Raw genomic sequence first — 26,546 nt, forward strand, 5'->3', positions numbered from 1 at the left:
GCTTGGGACACAGGAAAAGTGTGTTTGATGTGGGCTGGGGAGAAGGTGCTAGATTGACCCCCTACTTTCCCCCCTTCCATGTTGAGCTCACCCAATTATGAGATGATTTTGGATGTATTTAGGGGGACAGACTAGTAAGGAGGGGGGCTTGATCACTCAAGGTCAGGATGGTGGAGGTTTTGGTATGTTCCATTCAACACGCCTATATTCAACAACAAAGATGTAAAAGCAGTTTTGAATTCTATAACCCCTTTAAATGCCCAAACATTATATTGGACAGTTTTATACTGCTTTATTCTGCTTTTTGGTTGTGGGAAAGTCATGGAAAATTTTATATATAACCCTGATACAGACAAAATAAACATCAAGAAAAAACTGGCATGAAAAAGGTCTATTTACAGTTTTGCTAACTTTAATTATGACGGTTAGCCAGAAAATATGAAGAGCATCTATATTTACAATTTAACATGCACTGTAATGAAACCTTAAATTATTCTTTGAAATAAAAAAAAAAAAACTGTTGCAATGGCCTTCACACTGACAGACTCCGTTCCGTGATCATTTATTTTCAGGTCTTAAAAATTTGTTAGTTACACTCCATGCTCCAATTCTTCTGTCTTCTACAGATCTCCTCTCCTGTTTCCAGTCATCAGTTAATGGCTTGTGATGCTTTTGTGTGAGGAATGTCTCTTCAAGTCAGATTTTTCTTCTTTCTCCAGCCGTTTCCATTCTCTCAGTAGGTGTTTTCATGGCCTGTGAGGATGTATAGGTTACTTCTTGCTGACGGATCCTCTGTAGGTGTACTCTGGAGGACAATGTCCCTTGTGACAAAGGAGATGTAAGGTTACAAGTTTTTAAGGGTCTGGGTGTGCAATAAAAAGTTAACAAAAGTTAAATTTCTACCTGCTTGTCCCTATGACGCGGAATATACGGCTTTTGTCTGTGATCTCTTGAGTGGTCTGTGAATTAACACACAGGGAAGTTACAGAAGTTATGCATGTGTTGCACACAAGGCCCACATAACATCCAATTACCTCATTATTCTGAAGGCTCCTTCCTTGAAGTCCATGTTTCCAGAAAGCCAGAACACTGTCCTGTAAACAAACTGTCAAGGACAATATTGTTAATACATAATACAAAAAATTGTTAAGTTATGTCATGCTGAGATGAATAATAAGATTGAAAAATATTTAAAGAAATGTATCAATATTAGAAACATTAACATGATAAATATAATTCCCAGGAAATAAAAACAATGAACAATGAATGTAATCAGTAACTAAAATATTTGTTACATCGGTAAATAAGACCAATTTCTTACCAAGTGTCTCAATTGGAAAACTGAAATCCAATTCTGAGGGGATCTCTTTGCTAGGACAACCCTGCAGATTTACTATCTTAACGGTCTCTGTGGGATAATGATTTCAATATCAGTACAGTAGAAAAGTGTGGCATTTTAGACTGATTGTGTCTGACAATATTGACAAGTACATCAATAGCAGTTTTTAGTACATTATTAGTAAAAATTAAATTCAGAGCATGCATGACATATTAATCTTCTTTGAGCAGACTTACTTTCCAGTGCAATGAGAACTGTGTCTCTGTCCAGCTGGGTCACTTGCACTGCCTCAACACACTTGGAGTCTACAGGTAAATATCATGAAATTGGGTTTAGAGATGATATTAGAATAATTTAGTATTGAATAAAATTTAATCACAATTTAAAAATAATCACAAATCCATTATCCCTACTCGGTAACAATTCCACAATGTTTTTTTTCATTATGTGCTTAACAAAATATTTAGCTAAGTGACTTGAATCAAGAGTTGGCTGGAGTGTCTAGAAATGTGACTGCTTGCCAGAAGGGGTTTGTACTATGGTGGAGAGTGCACTTAAACGTCTCAATTCAGGGACTTGATCAATTTAAGCACACATTAAAAAACTGGATGTGATATACGTGGCCTCATAAGGGGCCACGAATTCAACCTTTGTGCCTGCAATGCAAATGATGGCCAATTGATAGCATGCATTTCCATTTAAATGATCTGCAGAAAAATAATTTACGTTTATCTACATTTACATTTAGCAGATGCCCTTATCCAGAGAGACTTACAATCAGTAATTACAGGGACAGTCTCCCTGGAGCAATTTAGGGTTAAGTGTCATGCTCAGAAACATAATGGTGGTAGTAGTCAGTGGGATTTGAACCTAGGTCTTCTGGTCCCTAAGAGACAAGAACAAAATAATCCCAGATTTCTGCTTAATACTGTAGCCAAACTAATCAGGAATAAGACTGACATGGATACTCTCACTTGATATAATCATAGTAGCAACAATTTTATAAAATGTATTAATGCTAAAATTGTTATGAATAGAGATAAGATTTGAAACATAATGAACAGCTCTGTCTGTATTACTATGGAACATCTTCCTATACCAGACAACTTATTAGAATGCTTTAGTCTTCTTAAAAGAGCCTAAATTAATAAAAATAATCTCATCATCAAATCAATGTACTGGTATATTAGATCCGCTTCCTACAAGTTTCCTTAAACATGTAGCACCTGATGTTATAAATCCTATCCTTGCAATTCTTAAGTTGTCGCTTAGCACTCGCCAAATACCAAGCTTGTTCAAGGCAGCAGTCATCAGACCCTAAAATTTTAGAAGAGGTTGTATGTAGCCCAGCAACTGTGTGTGTACCTACACAGCAACAACATTCATGAAGTATATCAGTCGGGATTCAGACCTCATCATAGTACTGAGAAATCACTGGCTAAACTGGTTAATGACCTGCTGTTGGCCTGGTTCAGGTCAAATTTGAATAATAACTTAGTTTATGGACATTAATGTTGATTTATGTTCACATAATAAAGTGGAATTTGGTGTTCCACAAGGTTCTGTCTTAGATCTGCTGCTATCTTCCTTATATTTGTTACCTTTAGGTCATGTAATTCGTAAACACAGAATTAACTTCCACTGCTATGCCAACAACATGCAGTTGCATGTATCAGCAATGCCAGATGAGAGGCAGCAGCTGAGCAGAATAGAGAATTGTCTGAAGGACAATAGACAGTTAATGCTCACCAACATTCTTCTGTTAAATCCTTATAAAACAGATGCTTTTCTACTTGGGCCTCATGCAGCCAGACTTAAGCTGTCTGACTACATCATAACTCTGGATAGCCTTTCTATCTCACCAAGTACTGAAGTAAAGGATCTAGATGTCATTATTGATGCAGGTCTCTCATTCGATTCACATGTAGATAATATCACTAAGATAGCATTCTAGCACATTAGAAATATTGCAATGATAACAAATATGGTCTTAATACATGATGCAGAAAAGTTTAACTTTCTGCAACACATTATGGTCTAGATGTTCCAGTAAATTCCATCTAGAATGCCACAGCGAGAGTTCTAACTAGAACCAGAAAATATGACCATATTTCCCCGGTCTTACATTCACTGCACTGGCTACCTATCAAATTAAATATTGACTTCAACATCCTACTCTTTACCTATAAAGCACTTGATCTCACCCTGCAGTACCTATGTGAACTTTAAGTTATTTACGATCTGCCATGCCCCCTGTGTTCAAAGGGTGCAGGCTCCCTGCTTGTACGCAAAATACAGAAGGAGCAGATCTTTCTGTTATAGAGCTCTGCAGTTGTGGAACGGCTTGCCAGTCAGTGTTTGGGATTCAGGTACGGTCTCTGTGTTTAAATCTAAACTGAAAACACATCTGGTCACTCTGGGCGTCTGTTAAAATCCCAGACACAGTGTCAACTATTAAGTCCATTTTAATACACAGTCATCTAGTCAAGCATGGACAGAGTTCAATTCACTTTAGTTAGGCTGTCCTAGTTATTTACACTAGCTATTACACTAGCGTACCATCGTAATAACCACATTATTCTGTACCAGTTGTACTGTCTGCCAGGCAATGAATCAAGGGCCCAGACCACTTCTAGAGTACAATGATGAAACCACCAAAGGGATCCTGGTGCCTGGTAATGAGCTTCTGACAAGATGACCCAGCATGAAATGTACCAAAGGGTCACAAACCACCACGGCCACCACCACCGAAACGGCTAAAGGATCTTCAAGGATCTTCAATTGCAGGCTCATTCTACACTGGAAAGGGGTCCCTCTCTATCTCACTCTTAATTTCTTAATTTCTTGTTTTCGCTTTCCTATAGTTTTTTTTTTGTGTGGCATTTTTCCTTGTGGGAAGAAGGGTCAGGTGTTGGCGGTGTCAATTGTAGGGCCTGTCAAAGCCCAGTAATACATACAGTATGTTATTATGGGCTATATAAGAAATAAATGTTTTTGGTGTTGCTTCCTTTCCACTCTCTACCTGGCTGAGAAGCTGGCAAGCCATTCATGTTAATAATGTTGAATTGCAGCAGTTGATTGGCTGATGTGGCATCACTCTTTCCAGAACTTTCCATTACTCCGACACAGAGCTGAGGAAACTCATCAGTCACAACAACCAGTAGCTCATAGATGGGAAGGGTCTCTGGCAGACTCACTGCTATATGCTGCAAGAAAAACAGCAGAAAGCTATAGCAATCAAACTGAATTTAAAGGTAATTTGATGGCTCGCTCTGTTCTCAATCACTATTTTCATTTCTCAACACATTTCATTAATTCTAAGCTTGAAAAAGATGCATGGAGAATTTTACCTTAAGATGCATGAATTTCTGCAAGGGGTCATACCACATGAGCAGAACCAATCCTGTTGGCACAGCGGCACATAAGAAGGTACTGTCCGTGTATGGATTCCGTGCTTATAAAAAAGAATATTAAATAAGATTATTTTATGTCTTCAATCTTTAACATATTTAACAAGATAGTCCTCACCAACACTGCACTTTCTACAGCCTTTGGTGTCAGGAATTTTCATAGACACAGCAAATTTCCTGTACACATCAAGAATCAAATCAACACTGTTTTAGCAATCTTTTCGTGATTTGCATAGTAAAAACATAGGAAAACCAAGACCAAACTCTTAAAGTTGAGCACTATCATGTCTTGTAAAATTTTTGCATATAACAGTGAGTCCACATCCGTCAGTAGGAAACATACCGGTGGCTGATGCGCTCTGTGAAGCGGCTAGTGCTGAGGGACAGGTGACCCTGTCTCTTTTGCTGGTTGCTGCGCTGTTCAAACAGAGCCATGAGGCAGTGGGAGTACAACTGGTTTGACTTTCCTGAGAACACATGGAATGCAGAGAGTGAAATTGCATTGAATGTGCTTATATGCCTCTGTGTGAAGTCTGGAAAGTTCTAAAATCAAGCAAATCGGCATGCACAATCAATAATACACATTTCAAAGGAAATTACATTATAGACAAATGTAAAGGTATAGGACAATTGCATCTGAAGAAGCCACTAACTGCCAAAATTAACATAAAGCAAATAAACACAGTTCGACCTACCTGCAACTGTCATTAGAACATTGTTCATTATGTACAGCCATGAACATTTCTGAGGAAGCAGCTGCAAAAAATATATAATAATAATGAAATAAAAAAAACTGTAGATATAAGACTATTATGTGTTCATCTCATATACATCTCATAAGATGTAACAATAATTTAGTGATTTATGGGGACCCCTCCCCAACTTTATTAAGTTCAAATGAGACATATACAGAAAGAACTTGTTGATCTACCTTTTCCAAGGTGTCTTCATGGAGCTCATTTAGGTTGAGGGTGTATATTCCTTCATCAGATCCCAGAATTAGATACTGATCTGAAGGATATAACACAAGACAACATGTTAGCTCAAAACTCTCTTGGTGAGGACCAGCTTGTGAGTAATTCTATCACCTCTGCTCTTCGGATAAACCCAAGTTACAGCACAGCTGATCTTCAATGGGCAGCCATTGAAGACCTTTGAGAAACATGCTCCCATCTGTGAGAGAGAAAATTTCACAATGATGACTTCCAGTATCATCCACTATTTCATCTAGTCACAAGTTAGTTTGTTCTCTGACCCACACATTTACTTACATGAACTTGTGGTGTTGGAGGTAGTCCATGACACTCAGCCCTCTAGAATTTTAAATTGTTAAAACAGAACAGGAACATTTATTTTATTTATTGACATTTAAAAAAGGAAGAGAAGTTACCACTGGACTACCACTACACTAATCACAGCTACCACAGCCCAACTAGAGAGTGCTCTGGCATGTTTTTTCCTTTCATTTGTCATAAGAAATGTAATCATAAATATATTTTGTCTAGTGTTGTGATGATGAATCTTTGCAGCAAAAACTCACAGACTCATCTTTCATCCTCCTCAGTGTGTTCCATTCAGGTGAGAGAGATGCATCTCTGGTTGGGGAACTGAGTTGTGCCGCACCCTGTTGTGCAGCACCCTCATCTGCCACATTGGAGTCACTGCTCCACTCTCTCACATCCCGACTGGCAGAGCATCGTATTAGCACTGGAAAGAAGTTAAAGGTACCATGACATGAAAATTCCCCTTTGTGAGATTTAACATTAATATGAGTTCCCCTAGCCTGTCTATGTTCCTGCAGTGGTTAGAAATGGCGATAGGTGTAAAGAGTGCCATTCTGTTTCACCGTTCAGAGAGCGGCAGCTCATACGGTCGGATCTGTAATTGGGCCCCTTATGTTGTCATAAAGGGAAAGGTTACCTCCTATCCTCACGCTTTGCCCGCCCAGAGAATTTAGTAGCCTTGATCTAAAAAATTAGAACCACTGACCACCATGGCTTGCAAATGCAGACACGACTTCTTGTCTGTGCCAAACATTGCGGTTGATGAATGGTGTTGATGATGTAATTTCCGCAAATGGCTCAAAGTGGCTGTAATTCAGCACTAAGACTGAGTTTCGGAAAGAGAGTATACCATATTAGGGGACCACTTAAACCTATATAAAAGCATGTCATGGGACCTTTAATTATATTTTCAAAATCTACCACAATGATCATTACATCAGATTCTCCTGATTCTTATAATGTTACAACCTATAACAAAATCTGTGACAATCCAAGAGGAATTTTGGATTTTCAACACTGATCTAAACAGCTGGGTCTGGTTTGTGATACCTGAGCTGGGTCGCAGGGTGGCGTCAGGTCCAAGAGTGGCAGAGGGGCGCACCATCAGGTCACTATTCTCCAGACTGAGGTTGAATGAGCTCTTTGCTGGCAGTGAGGCAGTAGTGGAAGCAGGTGGAGGACTGAACATGCCCTTCCTTCTGAAGCCCCCATTTTCACCCCACTACATCACACAACCATACATATAGCATTTTCATCATAAAACACAAGTCCAAAATAACTTTGTCATATTGTATGTTTTCTAACTCACCTCAGAGGAGAACACACTCTTTATGGTCAAACTCCTATGAAAAATAACATAACCCAAATTTATAGTATCATAAATATAATTTCTGCCAGCAAGATCATCACAATTATCACACATTTAGTAACAAAAGCACCTATTCTATAATATAAACAATGTTGCAATGTAAAAAAAAAGTGTTGGTCGAATTTATTAAAATGTCTTGCAAGCACATCTAAATATTAGCCTCAGAATCACTCCGAATGCTAAGTGGGAATAAGTGGTCTACCTCTCTTGCAGGGCTTCCTCCACACATTCCAGTAGGCTGCTGTAGTAGGAAGCATAGATCTTAATTTGGCAATAGATCGACCACATGGAATAATGAAGAAACCTGACCTTTGCACAGGGAATCTATTTGGGTCTAGCTGACAATATGGTTCTCCTTCGGAGAAAAGTTTAGGAAACCCAAGAGTTTAGATCTCAGCGCTAACAAATCCTGATACTATTATATGAGGCCAATGCATTGAAAAGTAATGATAGACCAACAGCTCAGCACCTGATGATTTTTCTTTGCATGTTGACCTGTTACATTTATTACATATACAAAAAATGTATAGATGTCTTACGGTGATTCAGCTTCGTCTTCTGAGATGCTCCAGTCATCATAGGAACCCTACATGTCAAAGCACTTTTGTCATTACAGTGACCTCTATTTGACTGCATGTTTCTTCATGGTTTTTTTTTTTTAATCATACAAACTTTTAAGTCATATTAAAAGTTAAAAGTGTTATTCCCATATCAGGGACTGGAACAGTGAGTCACTGTTACTGAAGGGGTCCTACAGACAGGGGTCAATTTACTCCTTGTTATACTCTATGCAGCTATGGGTGAGTGCCTGCTAGATAATGCACATGCTGTTTCATTTGCAAAACAATAAGGTAAACATAATCCTTCCAGTTTGTTCTATATTTCAAAATGTAAATGGATTGTCTTCATTTACTCCAATTGTTGTTGGCAGACAGTGAGTGAATATTTGAAGACTACGGTTGTTTCAAGTTTGTAAAAAAGCATCATCTAGCTTCATAGTGACACTGATATGACATGTTTGATCCACCCAATCTGAAGTACATCATTAATTGTTTACATTCAATAGATTGTATTCAATAGATTTGAGTGTGCATACAAAGAAGGTGCATTTATACTACTCACCAGATCAGGACATGGATCTGTCTCTTTTCTGCGTGGAGGCCCAAACTTCATCTGGTTAACTGGGAATGAGAATTTTTCACAATTCACTTTAAGAAGCTGGAGTCCAGAGTTTCAGTAGCAGAACCAGTTGAAAGAACAAGCCAAACATTGAGGACCACATTGCACCTCAGCAGGTCAAAGAAATAATGATGTATGGCAGAATCCTATTGGATTTTAGCATGTCCAATTCACTACTAATGATCAAGATGTAATCTGCACAAAAGTTGAAACTATATAATGATAGTGTTTTTAAATAGCAGTAAAAGTTGTATATTATGTTATGTCATTGCATGTTGTTGAGAGAAACAGAAAAGGCATGTGAAAAACATGGCATGTAAAAATAAAGGAGGAGTAAAAATGAATGGCAACAGTGACTGACAATGATTTTACAACATCAACATGACAGTTATTTGATTAAGTTAGAGGCAGTGATGGGTGGAATTTTACAATAATATGTAATCTTCTGTTTATGCATATAGACCACAGCTTGGAGACATATAATGTAGTGTGGCTGTGTAAAGGGATGCTTTTCCCCCACTCTCAACTTATCCTCAGTCACAGAAGCCAACTGGGCAAAAGTGAAGTCTCTATGACATGACAAGTCACAAAAGAGTCTCAGTCTGTGTGGCCTGTAACCCACCCCCATTCTCAACTCACACTTGCATCTGCTATCACACACAGGCGGGTAAAAGCACGTGCTCTATTCGGGGGGTCCACAGAGAACATACCATTGTCGTGGGCCATGCAGTGCCACCTTTGGGTGACCTCACCCATGGTCAATGGGCATTTTGTTTAGAGTGGGCAAAACATAAGCTTCACCATACATTCAGCAGTAAAGAGCAAATCTCGGTCTTTCACATAATGGCACGCACAGTCACATGCATGCCCTATAACGTCACCATATACATGCATAAACACACATCTACAGTTGGGCAAACAGAGCAAAATCCCTCTGTATGGGATACCATAATATAATTAAAATAAATATCTAGAATGGAGACTCACACTGCTCCTCAGACAAAGTCCTCTGCACAGCCTCATGTTTCCCTTGAGATTGAATTTTATCAGGAGCAGAATTACCGGCCTATCCAAAAAGAAATCACACATTAAAGTCATATACACATACATGTTACTGTTTGTATGCCTTATGAAAATCTACACTTACTTCCAAATCATATTCTTCCAGATTGTGAGAGTTATGGAGGTCAGGATTGTTAGCCACGTCAAGCAGCTCAATAATCAAATTCCGTGTGAGAAGTTGGGTCACAAATGGATGCTAAGGTGGAATAAAGGTTACATTTCTTAGGCATATCACCACTTTAAAACATTTAAATTCTTATATTATTATAAGACTGTATATTTTATAAAATTTTACAATGGTTCTGAAAGTACCAAAACACCTCAAACTTGAGCACCACCTATTAAAGTATTTGACTCACCAAGTACTGCCTGCTGTCAATACGGCATTTAAGCATACAGTGAGTGAGGAAATCTACTAGACATTGAGCATTTTAAGAAAAATAACTACACTGCCTATGAACACACAGAAGCTATGACTATTAACAATAATCTCATAGACTTCTGGCATACAATGAACTACAGTTTGAAGACCAAGGTCTTAAACTATTTCAAACCAAACCGATTTTTAATAAGATTTGGTATAAAGGTGAACCTTGTTTAAATTTTTAATGTTTATCAGACATATTTTGTGCTGATGACAGCGCACATGGTGGGAGACCAACTGTGTACCATTTTTATTGTATATTCTACTAGCCTAAAACAACAGGTATAGTGTGGATGTTATGTGTCCAATACTCAGATTTACTCCCAAAGAGTCGGGGTTTGAATTTTCAATTCTGTGTGTGATATTTTTGACTGGAAAGTGTATTGTACCTGAAGGAGAGTTTCTGCACTGGGTCTCTTTCTAGGATTTTTTATTAGAGACATCTTCACAAAGCTGTGAAATCCTGTAGACCTGCAAAGCAGAACGATATTTAGGAAAGCAGCCCATTCTTGTTTACTTCAAAATGTGGCAAAAAATGTTTTAACGTGTGCCAGACAGACACTCTCACCATTTACTTTTGTCTTTGAGTTTGGGAGGCTGGAAACTGCTTTTGGACATCAACATTAAGGCCCTGAAGGAAGAAATTCAGTATGAATATTCACACATTTGCATTTAGTGTAACATAGGCAACCACCCTAGGCAATATGCTGACATGGGTGGCACAGGACAAAAGTTTTCCATTTAAAATTTGTGAAGTAAAAGTCTTGAGGGACAAAATAGTTGCAGAAAGGTCCAACCTTTGCACGGCAACAATATTTCTCTAAATAAATGCAATGTAATGCAATGCAAAACGTTGTTGACCATAACCATCATTACCAACACAGACACTACAGAAGTGGGGCTTTTCTGACCTCATGGGGTGCAAGTCAAACATGGGGGGCTGCAGTTCAGCAAGTTCAATGGCAGTGATTCCAACGGCCCAGATGTCACACAAATGGTTGTACCCCCCCTTCTTTTCCACAGCTGCCACTTCTGGAGCCATCCTGGTAAAAACAACAAAATGTAAGCAAAAGGCTGATCAGACATTCTTCTTCAAATTCTGGTAGTCGGGGTCGCCTGAGTTAGGGCTGGGTGAAAAAAACGACAACGATAGACACGTGATCGATATCAATGAAAATGTGTTCGATAAAATGTGTCACATCTGGTCCGCCTCGGTCACGCCCCCTCCAGAGACTGTCGACCGAGTTTTTGAACCACGTGCAGCCCTGGACACGCAGTGATGATTACATGTGTTGTGGTGAGCGCGGCTATCGGTAGCAGCTCAGCTGGTAGCATTTAGCTCATTTGCTTGGTGGCTAGGCTACTGATAGCAAGTCTACGTGTGTCTATTCCAGTTAGGTGAGTGCTTCTTTGTGGTGTGATCGTACGATTGGTTGCAGAAAAGGGACATGGACCTGCAGTTCTGTACGTGGAGCTTGTCCAAGTGGCAGTGGAGAGCTACTTAGGACTTCTCAAAGTGGCAGTAGCAGGAGCTGCTAAGGACTGTGGCTCCAGCTCATGTAGCTTTAGCCCCTCAGGCTACCACAGCTTCAGCGACTGACTTTTCCATCTCCCCACACAGGCGTGAGGTGTTTCGAGTGACTGTTTTCTACTGCGGCTAAACAGTGGCTTTCGAGAACGAGTTGGATTGGCCCTTAATTTAGCATTTCCTACACCTTAAACGTTAAGAGATAATTACAAAATGTTCATTGTGACTTATGTTTACATTTTAATTTAATTACATTACAATTTAATTTCTCGTGGTTGACTGAGGGGATTATGATCAGAGGAAGGTTAAGTTAAAATAAAAATGTTTAAATGTAATGTATTTTTCTCCTGGTCCTTATTTTAAAAGGGTCATAAAAATATAAATAATTATCAATAGTGACCAATTTGAAACATGGATATCGTGATACAGTTTTCAGCCATATCGCCCAGCTGTAACCTGAGTAAATCTCCCTGCCAAATACAAATCACAAAAAACCCTGGCAGGGGGGAGAGGAAACACTAATGCTGCATTTGTAGGGAAAAACTAACTATGCATAGTTTTAGGAATTTCTGGGACTGTAAAACACTGCCTTATATTGAAGAATTCATATGCAAAAAGCATTTAAAATCCAGTTGAATAAACAGATCTAAACTAAATTAAATGAGTAATACGTTCAGGGAGCAAGGTTGTAATTAGTTCATTTATAAGCATTACTGGTTTACTGATGTTTAGAGGGCACTACCATGGTGCGACAGCTCACCAGTAGGGTGTTCCAATGAAAGACTTCCTCTTGGCAACCGAAGCGCTTATCTCTGCTGCAACTCCAAAGTCAGCTAAAGTGAGGATGAATAGGTTGAGCACAGAAGATATTCACAGTATCAGATCAGCTCGCTTGTAAACAGATACTGAGTATTTATCCACACTGGGTAAAGGATAAAAAGCTTCACTGACCTAACTTGACATCTCCTCTGTCTGTGATGAGAATATTAGCGCCCTACAAAAAAAAGACAGAATCAAGCAGTTCATACACATATACAAATATATAAAAGTTCGGTGAGAACAGAGCTGATGAAAGTCTAGATGCTCTCCTCTTTTCAGCCTCCTCTTTAATCCTACATGCTCTAGCAACAAGGTTGTTATTTCAAGCAGTCTGTCCACTTGTAGTACTAAAGTGAGAGTGAAGTGATTGTCATTGTGAAACACTGCAGCACAGCACACAGTGACACAACGAAATGTGTCCTCTGCTTTTAGCCATCACCCTTGGTGAGCAGTGGGCAGCCATTACAGGCGCCTGGGGAGCAGTGTGTGGGGACAGTGCTTTGCTCAGGCGGATCGGGATTCGAACCGGCAACCTTCCGAATACAGGGCCGCTTCCTTAACTGCTAGGCCACCACTGCCCCCACCACTGCTTCATAATTACATAAAGTAAAAAAGTGGTTAATTTTGCTAATTAAGGAACTGATTGATTCATTATTTAATTAATTACCTTTATGTCTCTGTGTATTTTCCCAGTTTCATGAAGATAATACAGTCCCTGCAGAAAAACCAATAATACAAAATGAAGAGTGCAGTAACAGCCACCCCATCTTCGACTGAATGTTTGGATTTATACATTTTATCTTGCATTATAATGATAAATAACACAATTTCACTACCTTTGTCACAAAAGCCTGCATATACACCCATCTTTTGGGTTAAATGTTTCCTTCACACCTATCACCACAGGTGTATAAAATAAACACTGTGCACTAATACTTAAATACACATCATGCACATCATGTTGGCGTGGATTGTTCTTATAAGCTCTGTAAATTCAAGTGTGGTTCGGTGAAAGTTTTTAATGCCAAGACAATTGACATTTGTATGCTTCAATATTAATGGAAAAAATTTTTTCTGTTCCAGCATTATTGTGACTCAGTACACACAACAAGACATTTTTGACCATTGTTTGGTATGGAAGTACTTGACTGATGCAACCACATAAGACCCTGACATCTAACATTGAACAAACTTCGTATGAACTAGAATGGTGATTGTGAGCCAGGCCTTCTTATCCAACATCACTGTCAGGAATGAATGGAAGCCATAATAGCTGAAAGAAGGGACCAATTCCAAATGAATATAAGATTTTTTATGACAAAAATTCCAATAGGTCTCTTGTCTCAGTAATTTTATACCTATAGTGTATTTAGAGGCCATAATGCTGGTAAAATTAAATCTGGTGACCTTTAAACATTTTATTCAGTTTTGTATCAAAATAATTAGTTGTAGTACCTGCAGTGTTTCTCTGCAAACATAAGCAATCTGTTTCTCCTTTAGAGGGCCAGTCACTACAGAAATACAATGATATTAGGACAATATCAGCAACACATTAAACAAAGACCCTATTAACACTCAGGGGTGCCCACTATAGGTAATTTTGTTCATGGAGGCAGATCCAACCTTATGTTCAAACTACTGCATACATATTAGGTTAATAAACCTGATTCTGTCAGGGTGGCCAACAGGAACAAGATTAATATTTCAGTATCATCATTTCATCACTGCATATAACAAGCAGTTATTATGCATTGTGGGTATTTTGTATGAAAACTTCTAGAAAAATAAGTATCACAGCTTAGTAACTGTAACCACGCCCTGTAACCCACAATGTATAATTATGTTATTAGAAAAAAAAAATCTGCTGATAATTAAGGAACAACTGTGTCTCACCATGGTAAATATCCTGCAATGAACCTCCCCCGCAGTATTCCATGCATATCCACAACTTAGTGTTCCTGGAAGTTAGAGGAAATACATTTTATTGTTCTTTTGTTCTGCAATCTTAGTGAACTTAGCTGACATCACATTTACCAGAACAACACATCTGAACTCTGTGTGATAACATTAATATGTTACTGTTGGGAGACGTAAGCCAAAATTCATAGGCTGGTATTTTAACATAAATACACAATGGATCAATAAAATTGTTGTTAATCAATTGTCATCATAGTAAGTATTATACAACTATTATATACAGTGTATCTGGAAAGTATTCACAGCGCATCACTTTTTCCACATTTTGTTATGTTACAGTCTAACTCCAAAATGGATTAAATAGTCTTTTTCATAAGGCAAATTGAACTCGGGTGCCTCCTGGTTCCCCTGATCATCCTTGAGATGTTTCTGCAACTTAATTGGGGAAAACAATGGATTGGACATGATTTGGAAAGACACACACTGTCTATATAAGGTTACAGGAAAAACTCTGAAGGTCCCAATGAGCACAGTGGCCTCCATCATCTGTAGGTGTAAGATGTTCAAAACCATCAGGACTCTACTTAGAGCTGTACCGCCACCTAAACTGGGCGACCGGGGGAGAAGGGCCTTAATCCTTGCTCCAGAGTGCAACTCAGATTGGGGTGACAGTTAATTTTTCAGCAGGACCCAAAGCACACATCAAAGGAATGGCTTCAGGACACTTCTGCCAAAGGTGCATCTCAGTTTTTTATTTTCATATCATTATGGGGTGTTGTGTGTAGAAAAAATTAAGTGAGGATATTTTGGAATATGGGAACATAACAAAATGTTGAAAAAGTGATGAATGCTTTCTGGATGTGCTGAACAGTAATTAGTCACACATTTTGCTGTGATTGAATTCTTAAGAATACAGCATGCCATAGTGCTCTTTTAAATTTAGGCAAGTGACAGTACAGGTGTACTCCGCATTACTGCATAACCCTCAATAGGATAATCTTTGGAATAATGATTAATCTTCCCAAGAGTGACCCTGCCTGCCAGAACAGCTTATTGTTGAGTCAAAAAAAGATCCAAAAGAGCTCCAGACTTTCTGAATTTAACTAAGACCAGTTCCTCTGAGTGAAAGGAGCAGCAAAAAAATTTCTTCATCTTGGCTGCCACTGATGGGTTGTAACATAACATCATATATCTCCCTGCTGGATGTCACATATTCTTTGCCAGGTAATGCATTACAGGATCACACAAAGTGGCAAATATAGTAGTGCAGTATCCTCGCTTGTTTTAATGCAAGTCAAACAGATCTTCTTTTAGTTTATTGACTATATTCCATTTTTTTTACTCTGCACTCCCCCTTCTCACTGTTCTAAAACATTTAGCACTGGGCAACTGTGCATTTCAAGTTAGCCTAAATATAGGGCCTCAACTGTAGGGTCTTTCAAAGCCCATTGAGAGATACTGTATGTGATTATGGGCTATATAAGAAATAGTTGTTGTAAATACAGTATAAATATCCTGTACTGTTCAATTCAAATTGATTTGCTGTTCGCCTGCTGAGTTTTTCAGCTGAAGGAGAGAAAAACCTGGAACATATGTTCTGGAATGCAGCATTTTTAAAACTCAAACATCTGCACTGGCAAAGGGAGAAAGTCCCAGAATTCCACAGCAGGAAGGTTCCAGCAGTCTGCACCTGTGATAGCTCCCGAAATAGGCCACAATATTCTTGTGCTTACACTCCTTCATCATGGTGATCTCTTGCTGGATGGAGGTGATGTCATCACCTGAATAACACAGCAGAGCAGACCCAGTAGTGCACAAATGTGAAAAGATGTGAAGCTGATAGTTAGATGTGTAATTTATGTGTGAAATGCAAAGCACATTTTATATACATTCACACATACAATACTAACATACAATCCATTCATACAATAACCACAGAACAATTCTCACAATAATGCTAAACGTATGATGACATAACAACTGAAGCACGTCACTACAGGATTTCTATGGACCAGAAGCAGACCATGAACCATGACTGCTGAAAGGGACAGGTTATTAGATAACTGGAAGAGGATGCATAGTCAAGGATGCAACAGCCAACTCTGGCTGACAAAAAGGACTGGACCAGAACTGGTAAAATAGGTCAATGAAATGGGTGCACCTGGGATAACAGGCATCACCATTATGTCCTCTGATACACCTAGTATTTGCTGGACAGCAAGAAGAAAGAACAATTTAAAGACATTGTTGTAAATTAGATAGGCAGAAATGTACATTTAATGATGGCATTTCATTTTAAAGTACACACATACAATAATGCCTGTAAATAATGTACAACACCACTGCCTTGTGTTACCTGATTAATTTGGTTTTCACAGTACTGTGTTCATAAACAGCCAAAACAAAGAAAAGTCTTACACCTGAAAGCAGAATAAAATTATAGAAATGACTTACCAGGATCCAGTTTAACTATTTTAATTGCTGTTATTTCTGCAGATTTTATGTTTCTACCCTACAAATTGAGAAAAAGAGACTGTTATAATGGCATCAGAACAACACCAGGTTTTAATAAAAATCCTTCAAATGTTTAGGTTCATTTAGAAAACTTCAGATTCACCAAATTACTGTCCAGACATTGTTACTGTTTAAATGACTGCTATATAAATTACTATAGTTGTTAATTAATGGAAGGTCTGAATAAATTTAGAGGGGCCCATTATCAGAAACAATTAGTCTTGAGTGCCAATGTAATGCTGTGTTCACTAATGCAACGTCTGACACTTTAAAAGCTTCATTGATTATTAGAAAACCCTTTTCAGTTCAAAACAGGTCAACTGTTAAAACAAAGAAATAAACTGTCCTCCTTCAGATTAGTGGAGTGTTGATGTGTGTATGTATGGCTACAAATTTGTAAAATTATTTCATGTTTTCTTTTTGATGAAAAACATCCGAATGCTATTTGAGAAAAAAAATTATATATATATATTACTGAGTCATTATTTGGGCCCGTCAGTATGACAGATCATTCATTCTTGTGTTGCAACAGGTTTTTGCTCCCCTGCGTGTAGTGACACTGTGAGTTGAAGCAAGGCAAGCTATTTATGAAAAACTATTGTGTGAGGTGTGCTTTTACTTTTAGATGCGATCCAAGTAGGCGTGGCCGAACTATTAAAGCTCAAACATTCAATGCATTTCTATAGGAATGCCCTGAATGCTGCATAATCATTAGCAACACTGTCCTTCAACACAATCACAAACCAACCACTTCATGATGATGCGTGCTCCATTGGCCACTTCATTAGGAACACCTCGTCCTTTGGCCACTTTATTAAGACCGCCTACACCATCAGACACTTTATTAAGAATGCCTTGTCTTTCGGCCACTTTATTATGAACGCCTGGTGCTGCAACCAAAGTGGCCCCTTAATAAGTAAAGCCCTCTCCTGCATAAAAAGCCCAGACAGGCCCATCAAAAATTCTCCTTGAATTTAGATTTCCAGTTGTTATTAATATTATTAAGCTACACCTAAATAAGTGGTTTTGTTTAAGACCGTTGCCTGCTATTTAACTAGGCTGGACAGACTAGATCAAAATGTTATTTACAGCAACCTTTGCCTTTTCTGTGATATTCCTGGTCCTCAGAGTCATAATGAAAACACATTAGGCAACGACCCAACTGCTTCTGCCGCCATTAGGGTGAGGTACGCGCCAGCATCAGCAGCCACACACCGAGCGACCTTCAGCATCACCTTGCCCTGCCTGAGCAAAACACACAGGCTGCTGGGGATCTTAATGAGACGGGAAAGCATACAGGATGTCACCTACGAAGTCATACCATCGTCATTTTTTTACTGAAGTGCCCGATTTAAACGAGAACCAGGAAGACAGTTGCAGATAAGGCTCCTTGTGCAGTTGTAGAACAAATTCCGTGAAGCAAGTGACAGCCTTTCGTATTATCAATTCAAAGAGCGGATTCAACGCGTGAACAGTGACAAGTGAAGGTAAAATACGTAAAATACGTAAAAGCGATTTCATTTTGTTTACAACAATCACGGCGAGACCCCACACCTCCTCCAAACAAAACCTGGAGCTTGCATCCACCTCCTGTTTTCTTTCCTGTTATAGCATAGAGCTTCCTGTGACTGATGCACCAGAAACTCCTTTCCAAAAACTGCTATGTGGCCTTAAAAAAAAAAAAACAACAACAACACAGTTAATTCTGGGACAATGGGGCAGAAATGGAAGTCAAACAGCACTTTGATCGGGGATCCAACAGAACATGCTGTGTCCATGATTCAAATTTGGGAAGGCAATCAAACAAAGAATGGGTTTGGCTCCCCGCTTTTTGCTCGTTTGGAACGTGCCTACTGAACGTGGTGCTGGAATTTCGAGGGCTCTGCGCTGAAAGCTGAAGCAGCAACAGATTCTTAAAAGAGCCCTTTGTGGGACAGAACATGAAGCAACAAACAGCCATTGGTTCGCCCACGGAGCCACCGTATGACCGACGACTGGATGATGTAGTGTTGGTGGCTTGGGACAAGCGGCCTTGTCCAGTTCCAAATACGTTGCGCAGATTTCCAATGGAACCAGTCAGCATGGGATTTACCTGCACAATTTCGTGACTCTTGTCGCATAAAAGTTAGAAGTGATCAAAAATGCGGCGGTATTATCCTTCACTCAATACTGAGATTTGACACATGACAATAAAAGTAGGTTTTGCATGAAGTAGTTTTGCTATTTTAATCCTCCCGCAGGTAACAAAGACTAATGTGACACAGCCACTTGTGAAATGTGGAATAACGAGGTGCTTTCATGTTTCCAAGTAAAACCTGATCTATTAGCCTGAGTTGTGTAGATACAATGCAGCCAGCACAGACGAACGCGATCGTGCCAAATATGGAATAAGATCGCAGCAGCGCCACGTGAAATTAAAAGAATGGAAAACACGCCGCTTAACTGGACCTTCCAAATAAACCAGAAGCACTTTTCTCAGCCCGACTCACACCAATGAAAATAAACACGACGACAAAATAAAACGACGTAATTTATTAACGAGTGGGCAAAATGAACCACGCGGGTATATAAACCACGGTAAACGCGCGTCGACCGGCCGCGAACTGCGTGCGAATAAAACTCGGTGACGCTGCCCACCTTGAACACGTCTCCGTAGGTGCCCGTCCCGACGCGCTGCATCAACTCGTAATCGTCCAGGGGGTCCAGGAACGAGACCCCGATGGTGTCCATCGCAGCGCCCCGCTCGCCCGCTCGACTCGCGCATCGCATCGCAGCGCCACTCGACGCGCGCGGACGCGCTGTCGCACGTTTGCGTCACAGGACCGGGGGACGGACGCATCGATTCGGCCCCCTGGTGCAGCGGCTAGTTGAATATTTGGAATATCGCTGGTCGGAGGCAGCAGTGTGTTCACTACTACTGGACACTTGGTCCTCGCTGTTTGGTGACAATGACAGAAGTGAAGTGTGTCTGTACACATGCTTTACTGAAATGGACTTGCTGTTTCATGTTTCTGCTGTGATGCTTTCTCTTGGCCATAAGAGATTAGGAAAGGATCCCAATAAAACAGCCTGCAAACCATGTATTTAAAAACAAATTTATTAAAATAGCAAGAAGGCTAGTAGTCGGAACTAAACTGCAGTTGGTCTGGTACTAACGTGTGCAGTTACATGCTAAAAAAATGTCTGCAACTCTGAAAAATAAGTGGCTTTAATCGGGTTGAAAAGTGGAATGTGGTTTTTACAGACCGTAAGCGCTAGAAACCCCAGACGATACTAAAATGTCAGTGATTTTTCAAACGGAACAGTACATTCTTCCTCACGCGCACTTTACAATGAAAGATGCCAGCTACCACAGAGATTTACTTTGGTCATGTGACACACACAAAAGGCAACTCCGAACGAACCGGACCCGGTGCTGCAGCATACATGGATATTCACGGTGGACCCTGAAAACAGTGAGAGCAGTAGCTGGGTTTTAACAGTGCAATGAGCGGGAGGGGAGGAGGGATCAAGTGCACGCTGTGACAGTGTCACATAAATGAACACCGATGAACCAAGAAAATGTTGGCTGGGTACTTAGTTGTAGCTTTTATCTGCAAAGTTAACTAGTAAGCTGCCCCGTGCACTGAAACGTACTTGTGCAGAATGCCAGCGGCAGATCACATCTGCAGAGAGCAGCTACGTTAACATGACTGGGTACCACGTGTAATTTCCATGTGAGGCTGACAGGACAACACGGAGGCGGCTATAGAGTCTTGCGCGGGCGCTTCATGAAGGACAGGGTGTAGTCTCCCGAGGGCGCAGGCTTCTGCCGCTTCATTTGCACCTGCGACTGCGCTGTGAGCTGTAGCTTAATGGCACTGGAGTTGACCTTGGCTGCTGACAGCAGTTCCTTCATGCCCTTCATCTTCTCGCTGTGGAAGGCGACCACTTGGCCACTCTGCACTGGTACTTGGTGAGCTGAGGTGGGTGTCGGGCTGGGGGTTTCATCCTGAGCTTTACCCTCCGTCTCGGACCCTCCGCGACCACCCTGAGAGGATCTGCGCCTGCCTCCTCCCTCCCCTCCAACCTTTTTGGCTTGGGCAGGCTGGGCTGGTGATGCTGGGGTGCCGGCGGCGACCTGTGTTGGAGGCTGTGCAGAGGGCAGCGGCTGGTCCTCCAGTCTAGACTCGCGCCTTGGGCCCCGTCTCCTGCCCTCACGGGGGTCATCACTAGATTGGTCATCATCATCTTGGGGCTCAGCTTCTTTGGTGATGATTGTCACCTTCTGTCTCACCTATGGAAAGAGGAAAGCTGAATGCATCGGTAACAGTTTGATGTATAATTTGTCAAGACTTTTGACAGATAAAACATATATAAAAAAAAGAAAAATGGTCTGATCTGAACCGATTTACCTGTGCGTCAAATCGACTCAGAGACTGCACCAGGTAGGTGGCCCAGCCAACGTGGAGCACTGGTGTGGGGCTGCCCTCTTCCCACTTGCATATGCCATCATAGAAGCGCAGCAGGTGCGCAAAGCATTCTGGGTCCTGAAGGGCAGAAAGTGCTCCTGACAGTTTTGTCTGGTCCTGGAAGGGTAAATAAATAAATAAATAAATAAAATACCAAGTACGCTGGGTTCCTAAACTTGAAATTAACTAAGTGAATGAGATTCATACCTTCTCTGCCTTTTCGGTCCCCTCCGAACCCTCTGCACCACTCTCAGTTGTTGTCTCCTTTAGCAGAGTTGGGATGACATCATTGGCCACGTCAAAAAATTCTTTATAGATCTCCTCATCCTCACGGAAGTAGTTGTAGCTGAGAAGGAATAAATGATAGCATTACATTCATACAAGGACAAAAGGCAATTTTAACGACCAGACCTGTGTCAGTAAAGAAAGAAACCATATCAATTATGCAATACATTTATAACTCTGTATCTATATGCTGAATCAGATAAATTCAAAATGTTCGATTATGGATCTTTCCAAACTCTGGCATAATGAATCCTGTTCAAACCCTTTCCATTGCCCAGCTTAGTAATTTCCCCTTTGCATTGTTACTTGTTGATATTCCAATAAAGCCAAAAGTTTTTCTATTCATTCAGCCCAATGTTTTAGCCATTGGCTTCATGGCTCCGTTCCCAGTCTGTAGCAGTGACAGAAGAGAGGAAGCCTTTTCCTAACAATGGGAGGCAGGAAAAGGAGAGCAGGAAGTGGAAGTGGTGGGTGGCAGGGAGAGGAGGCAGACAGCCATAGGTGTGGTCCCTATGCAGACATCCTACCAGAGACAGGGACACAAGAACTGCTTGGACATTTCCAAATGACCAAGTCTGCTGTATTTTTAGAGTCAGACATTAGACGTGTGTATTTAGAGGAGGAGTTTGGAATTAGTATCATACATCTGGCAAGGTCTCAGGACAGAAGCTGAAGGCCATTTGCAATCTTTCTCTCTCTCCCCGAACAGGGAGCTGCATGCAATCTGAACATCTGCAGGATTAAGGAAGGAAGGATCCTTGATGTTGCACGCCAAGTGCCATGACTGATACAATAAAACTGAATGATAACAAGAAAAAAACATTTCTGTGCTCAGAACTATCACGTAGTTTACCAGTGCTTGTATGTAAGACTTTATTTAAGACTTACTTAGAGTAGCATATAGGCACATAGTTTAACATGAAACATGTAATACTGTTTGTCCAGAGGGAATGTCAGGTTTAATTTTGCAAATAAATCTCAACTTTATGGACATAAAGGACAGGAACGGCCATCAAGTCTCTGCACTCACTCCTGCATCACTGATGCAGCCTCCGCCCATGAACCCAGTGCCTCCTTCACATTTCGGTGTCTATAATGGTAGCCTGCCAAGTACATGAATGGGTAGATGTGCTCATTGTTGTAGTACTTCTTGGCTGATTCCACTGCCTTGAAAAAAAAAAAATAGTGCAACATGGTGAGCTACATAATGTAAAACATACATTATAAAGTTAAAAGCAGTTTTTTCATTTAATGATTGCTTCATCATCACTAAGTTATTTGTGGACGTCATGGCGCAAGCAAAAATAAAAAATAAATACATAAAAAAAAAAGTACCATAACTATGGATTAACGCTTTATTTATTCATCACGTTTATCCGTTTTACTTTGGTTTGCTGTTTCTTAAAACTTGTGACGTGTGAATTCACAGGATGTAACTCTGATCCTGTTCTAACCTTGAGGTGGATGGAGAGGGGATTTTCTTTTCCAAATATGGGTTCCTGATCCTCAAGGTCAGCAAGCGTGCCCATGGCCATAGGGTACCTGTAGTATTAGCAAGAATCCAAAGAACAAGTTGTCTTGTTGATACGCTTACAGACAATTCTCAATACAGATGCTAAATTAAAAATGCTTACCTTTCTAAATCACCTCGTTCATAGAGTAACCATAACAACCTCTGAGACAGAAAGAGCGAGAGAAAGTGGAATATGGACACATGCAAAAATCAGAACAATTCCAAATGGTTCAAGAATATTGTAGAGAACATACAATCTCCCCACTTGAAAACACACCTGCTGGAGTTGTAGCAGCTCAGAGCTGTCTGTGTGGAGGTCTAGAGATGGATTGATGGCACACACCATAAACGCTACCTCCATGTTTCGGTCAAACTTCATGTAAGAGCCCTTCAGATATAGCCAGCTCTGTCCAAAACCAGAAAAATACAGAATCATGCTGCTGTTCTCTTTAGAGTGAAAAAACAAAAAAATACACACACACACACACACAAAGCAGTCAAAAGTGCGCACACCTACGCATTCATGTGTCTTGCATTTTTTACATTATAGAACAAAACTAAAGACGCAAGACAATTAAATAATTCTCAACCGGTGGCTAACAGGCTTTTGTCTGGAAAAAATTAAGTAGCGTCTGTTCACACTACTTAACAGTAGGTGGCGATAGTGCTCAGTAATGGAAGCACCATAAACGCAATTAAAGACCAGAAAACTTATTCTTATTGGTTATGGCAAGACAGACTATATTGGATATGGATTGGTTTTTGTTTTAATTCAAATGCAGCTAATTGATTGTAAAAGGGATTACTCCCCTCTTTAGCATCGCCACTTGCTGGTCATCTTGGTTTATCCTTTTTTTTTGTGTTGGAATACTGTGATATGCTATTTTATTATCTCAGGTTCAGAAGCTGAAAATTTGGGTCATGATTTGTCATTAAGGGGCGATAGTGGGTATATTGAATACTTCAATGATGGATATTTTAATGCACTTTTGTAAGTTGCTCTGTGTGAGAGGTTCTGCCAAATGCTGTAAATGAAGCAGCTTTTGATGATGACAACAGTGAACAAGGTTTAAAAAAAAAAAAAAAAAAAAAAAAAAAAAAAAAAAAAAAAAAAAAAAAAAAAAAAAAAAAAAAAAAAAACTTTGCTTTTTGGCCTAGTGGTTAAGGAAGCGTAATAAGTAATAAGAAGATTGCCGGTTCGAATCCCGATCCGCCAAGGTGCCACTGAGCAGTCCACACACACTGCTCCCCGGGCGCCCACTGCTTGCACAGGGTGATGGGTACAAGTGACAATCACTTCACTTTCACTCATACAGAAAATACTAAATGTTTCTTGCACTGGATTCTCAATCACAGAGTAGGTGCATCCAATCTTTTGACACTGACACACTATATATATATATATATATATCAGAGAGTGAGAGAGAGAGAGTATTTATAATATTACAACAATGACTTTATATCTATGGTGACTTACTCTTTCGTTTACACCAGCATTCACAGTTTGTCCTCTTCTGTCCTCATTTCCTTTTCCATGCCACGTCACCTCTGCTGTCTCTTCACCATCTTTGCCGAAGAACACCCATGCATGGTCCTCTGAGAGGGCCAAATGTACATCCTGAAGTCCAAGAACTTGGCAGGCAGCAACCACTGCAAATGCCACCCCTGAACTGTCCAACTTTGTGCCTGAAGAGAAATGGAGGAACACATTTTACATTTCTACAGTGAACACATGATCACGTTTTAGGTATTCATTTTGCTGACTTTACATTCACTAATAACAATCAGATATTTTCATCTGTTGCTTAGGGTACAAGTGAACCTTCCATTCTTGATTTGTGGGTAAATTGGTTCATAGCAGTCTTCCTTGTTCACTTAGCCACTACCACGGCAGCAGCAGCGTCACTGTGGTTACACACCTGTGATGAGACTGAAGAGCGACTGGATGTGAGCTCGGTCCTTAAAGTAGGACCGGCTCAGGCTGTTCCAGATCACATCAGACACTTTCTTCACCAGGTCCCGACTAGAGCCACCAGAAGGCTGCCGGTACTGGGACAGGTCCACCGCTCCCCGAATCTGGGCAGTGAAGCGTTCGTGCAGAGCCGAGATCAGTCCCAGCTCCACGGTAGGGAACCACGAGTTCGGGCAGTCAGGCTTCAGAGGCTCAAATCGCACTCCCGACACATTAATAGGTACAACTCTGTTCACTGCTAGGAAGTGCTCCACGAAGCCCAAAACCAGGGAAAGTAAGGCAAGGTCCGGCTGGGGGTTCTGAAGCTCAGCCTCAAAAAGCTGAACCACGCCATCAATGCCACGCAGGGGAAAGTGCTTCCTTTGTGCTGAACGCAGCCCCATTGTGCGGGGTGTGGCCGTGGAGGCTTCACTACTGTGCAGGTAGGGGGTGTGACTCCTCGGCCCTATTATTACAATAGCAAAAAAGTGAGAATATATAAAACATAAGGACAAAAAACACACACAATTGGATTGGAAAAGAGTGCATGTTCAATGCAAGTTGACTGGCAATAATAAACGTGTTGAGATTAGCACAGTTAGTAAATATGTACACCGTCCCTTAACACTTTCAAAAGTTGGTTAACATATATTAAAAGCAATAAAAGTATATTGTTTACCTAATATATTTCTTCGTGTTATTTGAACTTTTCTCATTCATCACAGACTGGCTGGTTCCTTGTCACCTCTGATACAATCACACTTTTGAATTACCAACAAGCTAATAAATGCTAGCAGTAGCTAACGCACTGCTCGTGTTAAACCTAGTGGCTATACGGATTCGGTACTCTGTAAAAGCTACTATATGCCTAATATAAAAACAGGATAAGTTTTATTCTCTGGCCTCGACGTTAATAATGTGGCGCAATCATGCCAGACAGAAAGTAGACAATGCGCGGAAGCTAACGAACCTCCACTGCTTTCGACGATATTACGATGGTGAATGCTCACTAAAAGTACATAAACGGATGTGGGTTTCTGTCATATAGTTTTAGAACACACGCTAACGTGCTACTAACCTGCAAGCTGAACTAAATCAGCCACATCCCGTTACTTCGCAGCCGTGCCCACATGTTTATGTCGCGTTCCTGCATTTTACCGCGCACAACAATATGATGGGAGTGTTAAACACGCTGGATTCGCGCCCCGGCGAGCGTAGCTCGTCGGACTCCACATGAACAACAAAGGAGCGACCAGGCGCACCTTATTCAAACGGGCACACTCTCGAACAGGCCCCAGCAAGAGTGCGCTCGCGAAATGCTTTTTGGGAAATGTAGTCTGTTTTTGGGGTTAGCCACTAGATGCCCGGCTATAGTTAAAAAATATCTCGCAACCCCGTGGCATTCAGTCAGACGTTTAATTTATTGAAACATTTAGGCGCTAATCGTTATTAGTTCACTTTACGAAATGTGCGCGTCCCAGGGAGAGTGATTCCCCTCCTGA

The 26,546-nt window shown here is 40.5% G+C and overlaps 2 protein-coding genes across 7 annotated transcripts; both read right to left on the reverse strand.

Moving 5' to 3' along the window:
* Positions 1–394: 394 nt before the first annotated feature.
* LOC114786812 (mitogen-activated protein kinase kinase kinase kinase 2-like) lies at positions 395–19,726 on the reverse strand. Of its 5 annotated transcripts, none has more exons than XM_028974309.1 (32): positions 19,482–19,725; positions 16,785–16,842; positions 16,021–16,111; positions 14,307–14,371; positions 13,869–13,924; positions 13,081–13,128; positions 12,546–12,588; positions 12,355–12,427; positions 10,978–11,109; positions 10,635–10,697; positions 10,456–10,537; positions 9,728–9,838; positions 9,568–9,646; positions 8,524–8,582; positions 7,941–7,987; positions 7,604–7,642; positions 7,342–7,375; positions 7,083–7,254; positions 6,290–6,456; positions 6,021–6,062; positions 5,838–5,922; positions 5,681–5,760; positions 5,445–5,505; positions 5,093–5,216; positions 4,868–4,926; positions 4,690–4,793; positions 4,362–4,545; positions 1,576–1,644; positions 1,322–1,408; positions 1,035–1,105; positions 904–959; positions 395–821 (listed from the first exon to the last, which is right to left on the reverse strand). In XM_028974309.1, exons 1-32 carry the CDS (start codon positions 19,611–19,613, stop codon positions 734–736), a joined length of 2,661 nt encoding a protein of 886 aa, XP_028830142.1. In that variant the 5' UTR covers positions 19,614–19,725; the 3' UTR covers positions 395–733. The 5 variants fall into 5 exon arrangements, with proteins under 5 accessions (XP_028830142.1, XP_028830160.1, XP_028830131.1 ...); XM_028974327.1 differs by having other exon boundaries at positions 16,064–16,111; positions 19,482–19,724; XM_028974298.1 differs by lacking the exon at positions 16,785–16,842 and having other exon boundaries at positions 19,482–19,726.
* Positions 19,727–19,925: 199 nt separating this feature from the next.
* Positions 19,926–26,277, reverse strand: men1 (multiple endocrine neoplasia I). 2 transcript variants are annotated; one of them, XM_028982152.1, is made up of 11 exons: positions 26,123–26,277; positions 25,724–25,791; positions 25,013–25,510; positions 24,571–24,779; positions 23,371–23,499; positions 23,215–23,255; positions 23,035–23,122; positions 22,611–22,747; positions 21,503–21,641; positions 21,239–21,412; positions 19,926–21,120 (listed from the first exon to the last, which is right to left on the reverse strand). In XM_028982152.1, the coding sequence occupies exons 2-11, from the start codon at positions 25,758–25,760 to the stop codon at positions 20,590–20,592; spliced, it is 1,983 nt and encodes a 660-aa protein (XP_028837985.1). In that variant the 5' UTR covers positions 25,761–25,791; positions 26,123–26,277; the 3' UTR covers positions 19,926–20,589. The 2 variants fall into 2 exon arrangements, with proteins under 2 accessions (XP_028837985.1, XP_028837994.1); XM_028982161.1 differs by lacking the exon at positions 25,724–25,791.
* Positions 26,278–26,546: the final 269 nt, after the last annotated feature.

The sequence above is a fragment of the Denticeps clupeoides genome, chromosome 1, assembly GCF_900700375.1.
Source record: "Denticeps clupeoides chromosome 1, fDenClu1.1, whole genome shotgun sequence".
Classification (NCBI taxonomy): domain Eukaryota; kingdom Metazoa; phylum Chordata; class Actinopteri; order Clupeiformes; family Denticipitidae; genus Denticeps; species Denticeps clupeoides.

What these genes read in the sequence shown, in the direction of transcription:
- LOC114786812 (XM_028974298.1), bottom strand. Translation starts at nt 19,683, where the DNA reads ATGCGTCCGTCCCCCGGTCCTGTGACGCAAACGTGCGACAGCGCGTCC. An exon ending in GGAGGATGAAAGATGAGTCT is followed by an intron (nt 6,063 to 6,289) that starts GTGAGTTTTTGC and finishes TTAAAATTCTAG; the next exon opens with AGGGCTGAGTGTCATGGACT. An exon ending in ATGAAGACACCTTGGAAAAG is followed by an intron (nt 5,506 to 5,680) that starts GTAGATCAACAA and finishes TATTTTTTGCAG; the next exon opens with CTGCTTCCTCAGAAATGTTC.
- men1 (XM_028982152.1), bottom strand. Translation starts at nt 25,760, where the DNA reads ATGAGAAAAGTTCAAATAACACGAAGAAATATATTAG. An exon ending in AGCTGCTACAACTCCAGCAG is followed by an intron (nt 23,256 to 23,370) that starts GTGTGTTTTCAA and finishes TTTCTGTCTCAG; the next exon opens with AGGTTGTTATGGTTACTCTA. An exon ending in CCCTCTCCATCCACCTCAAG is followed by an intron (nt 22,748 to 23,034) that starts GTTAGAACAGGA and finishes TTTTTTTTCAAG; the next exon opens with GCAGTGGAATCAGCCAAGAA.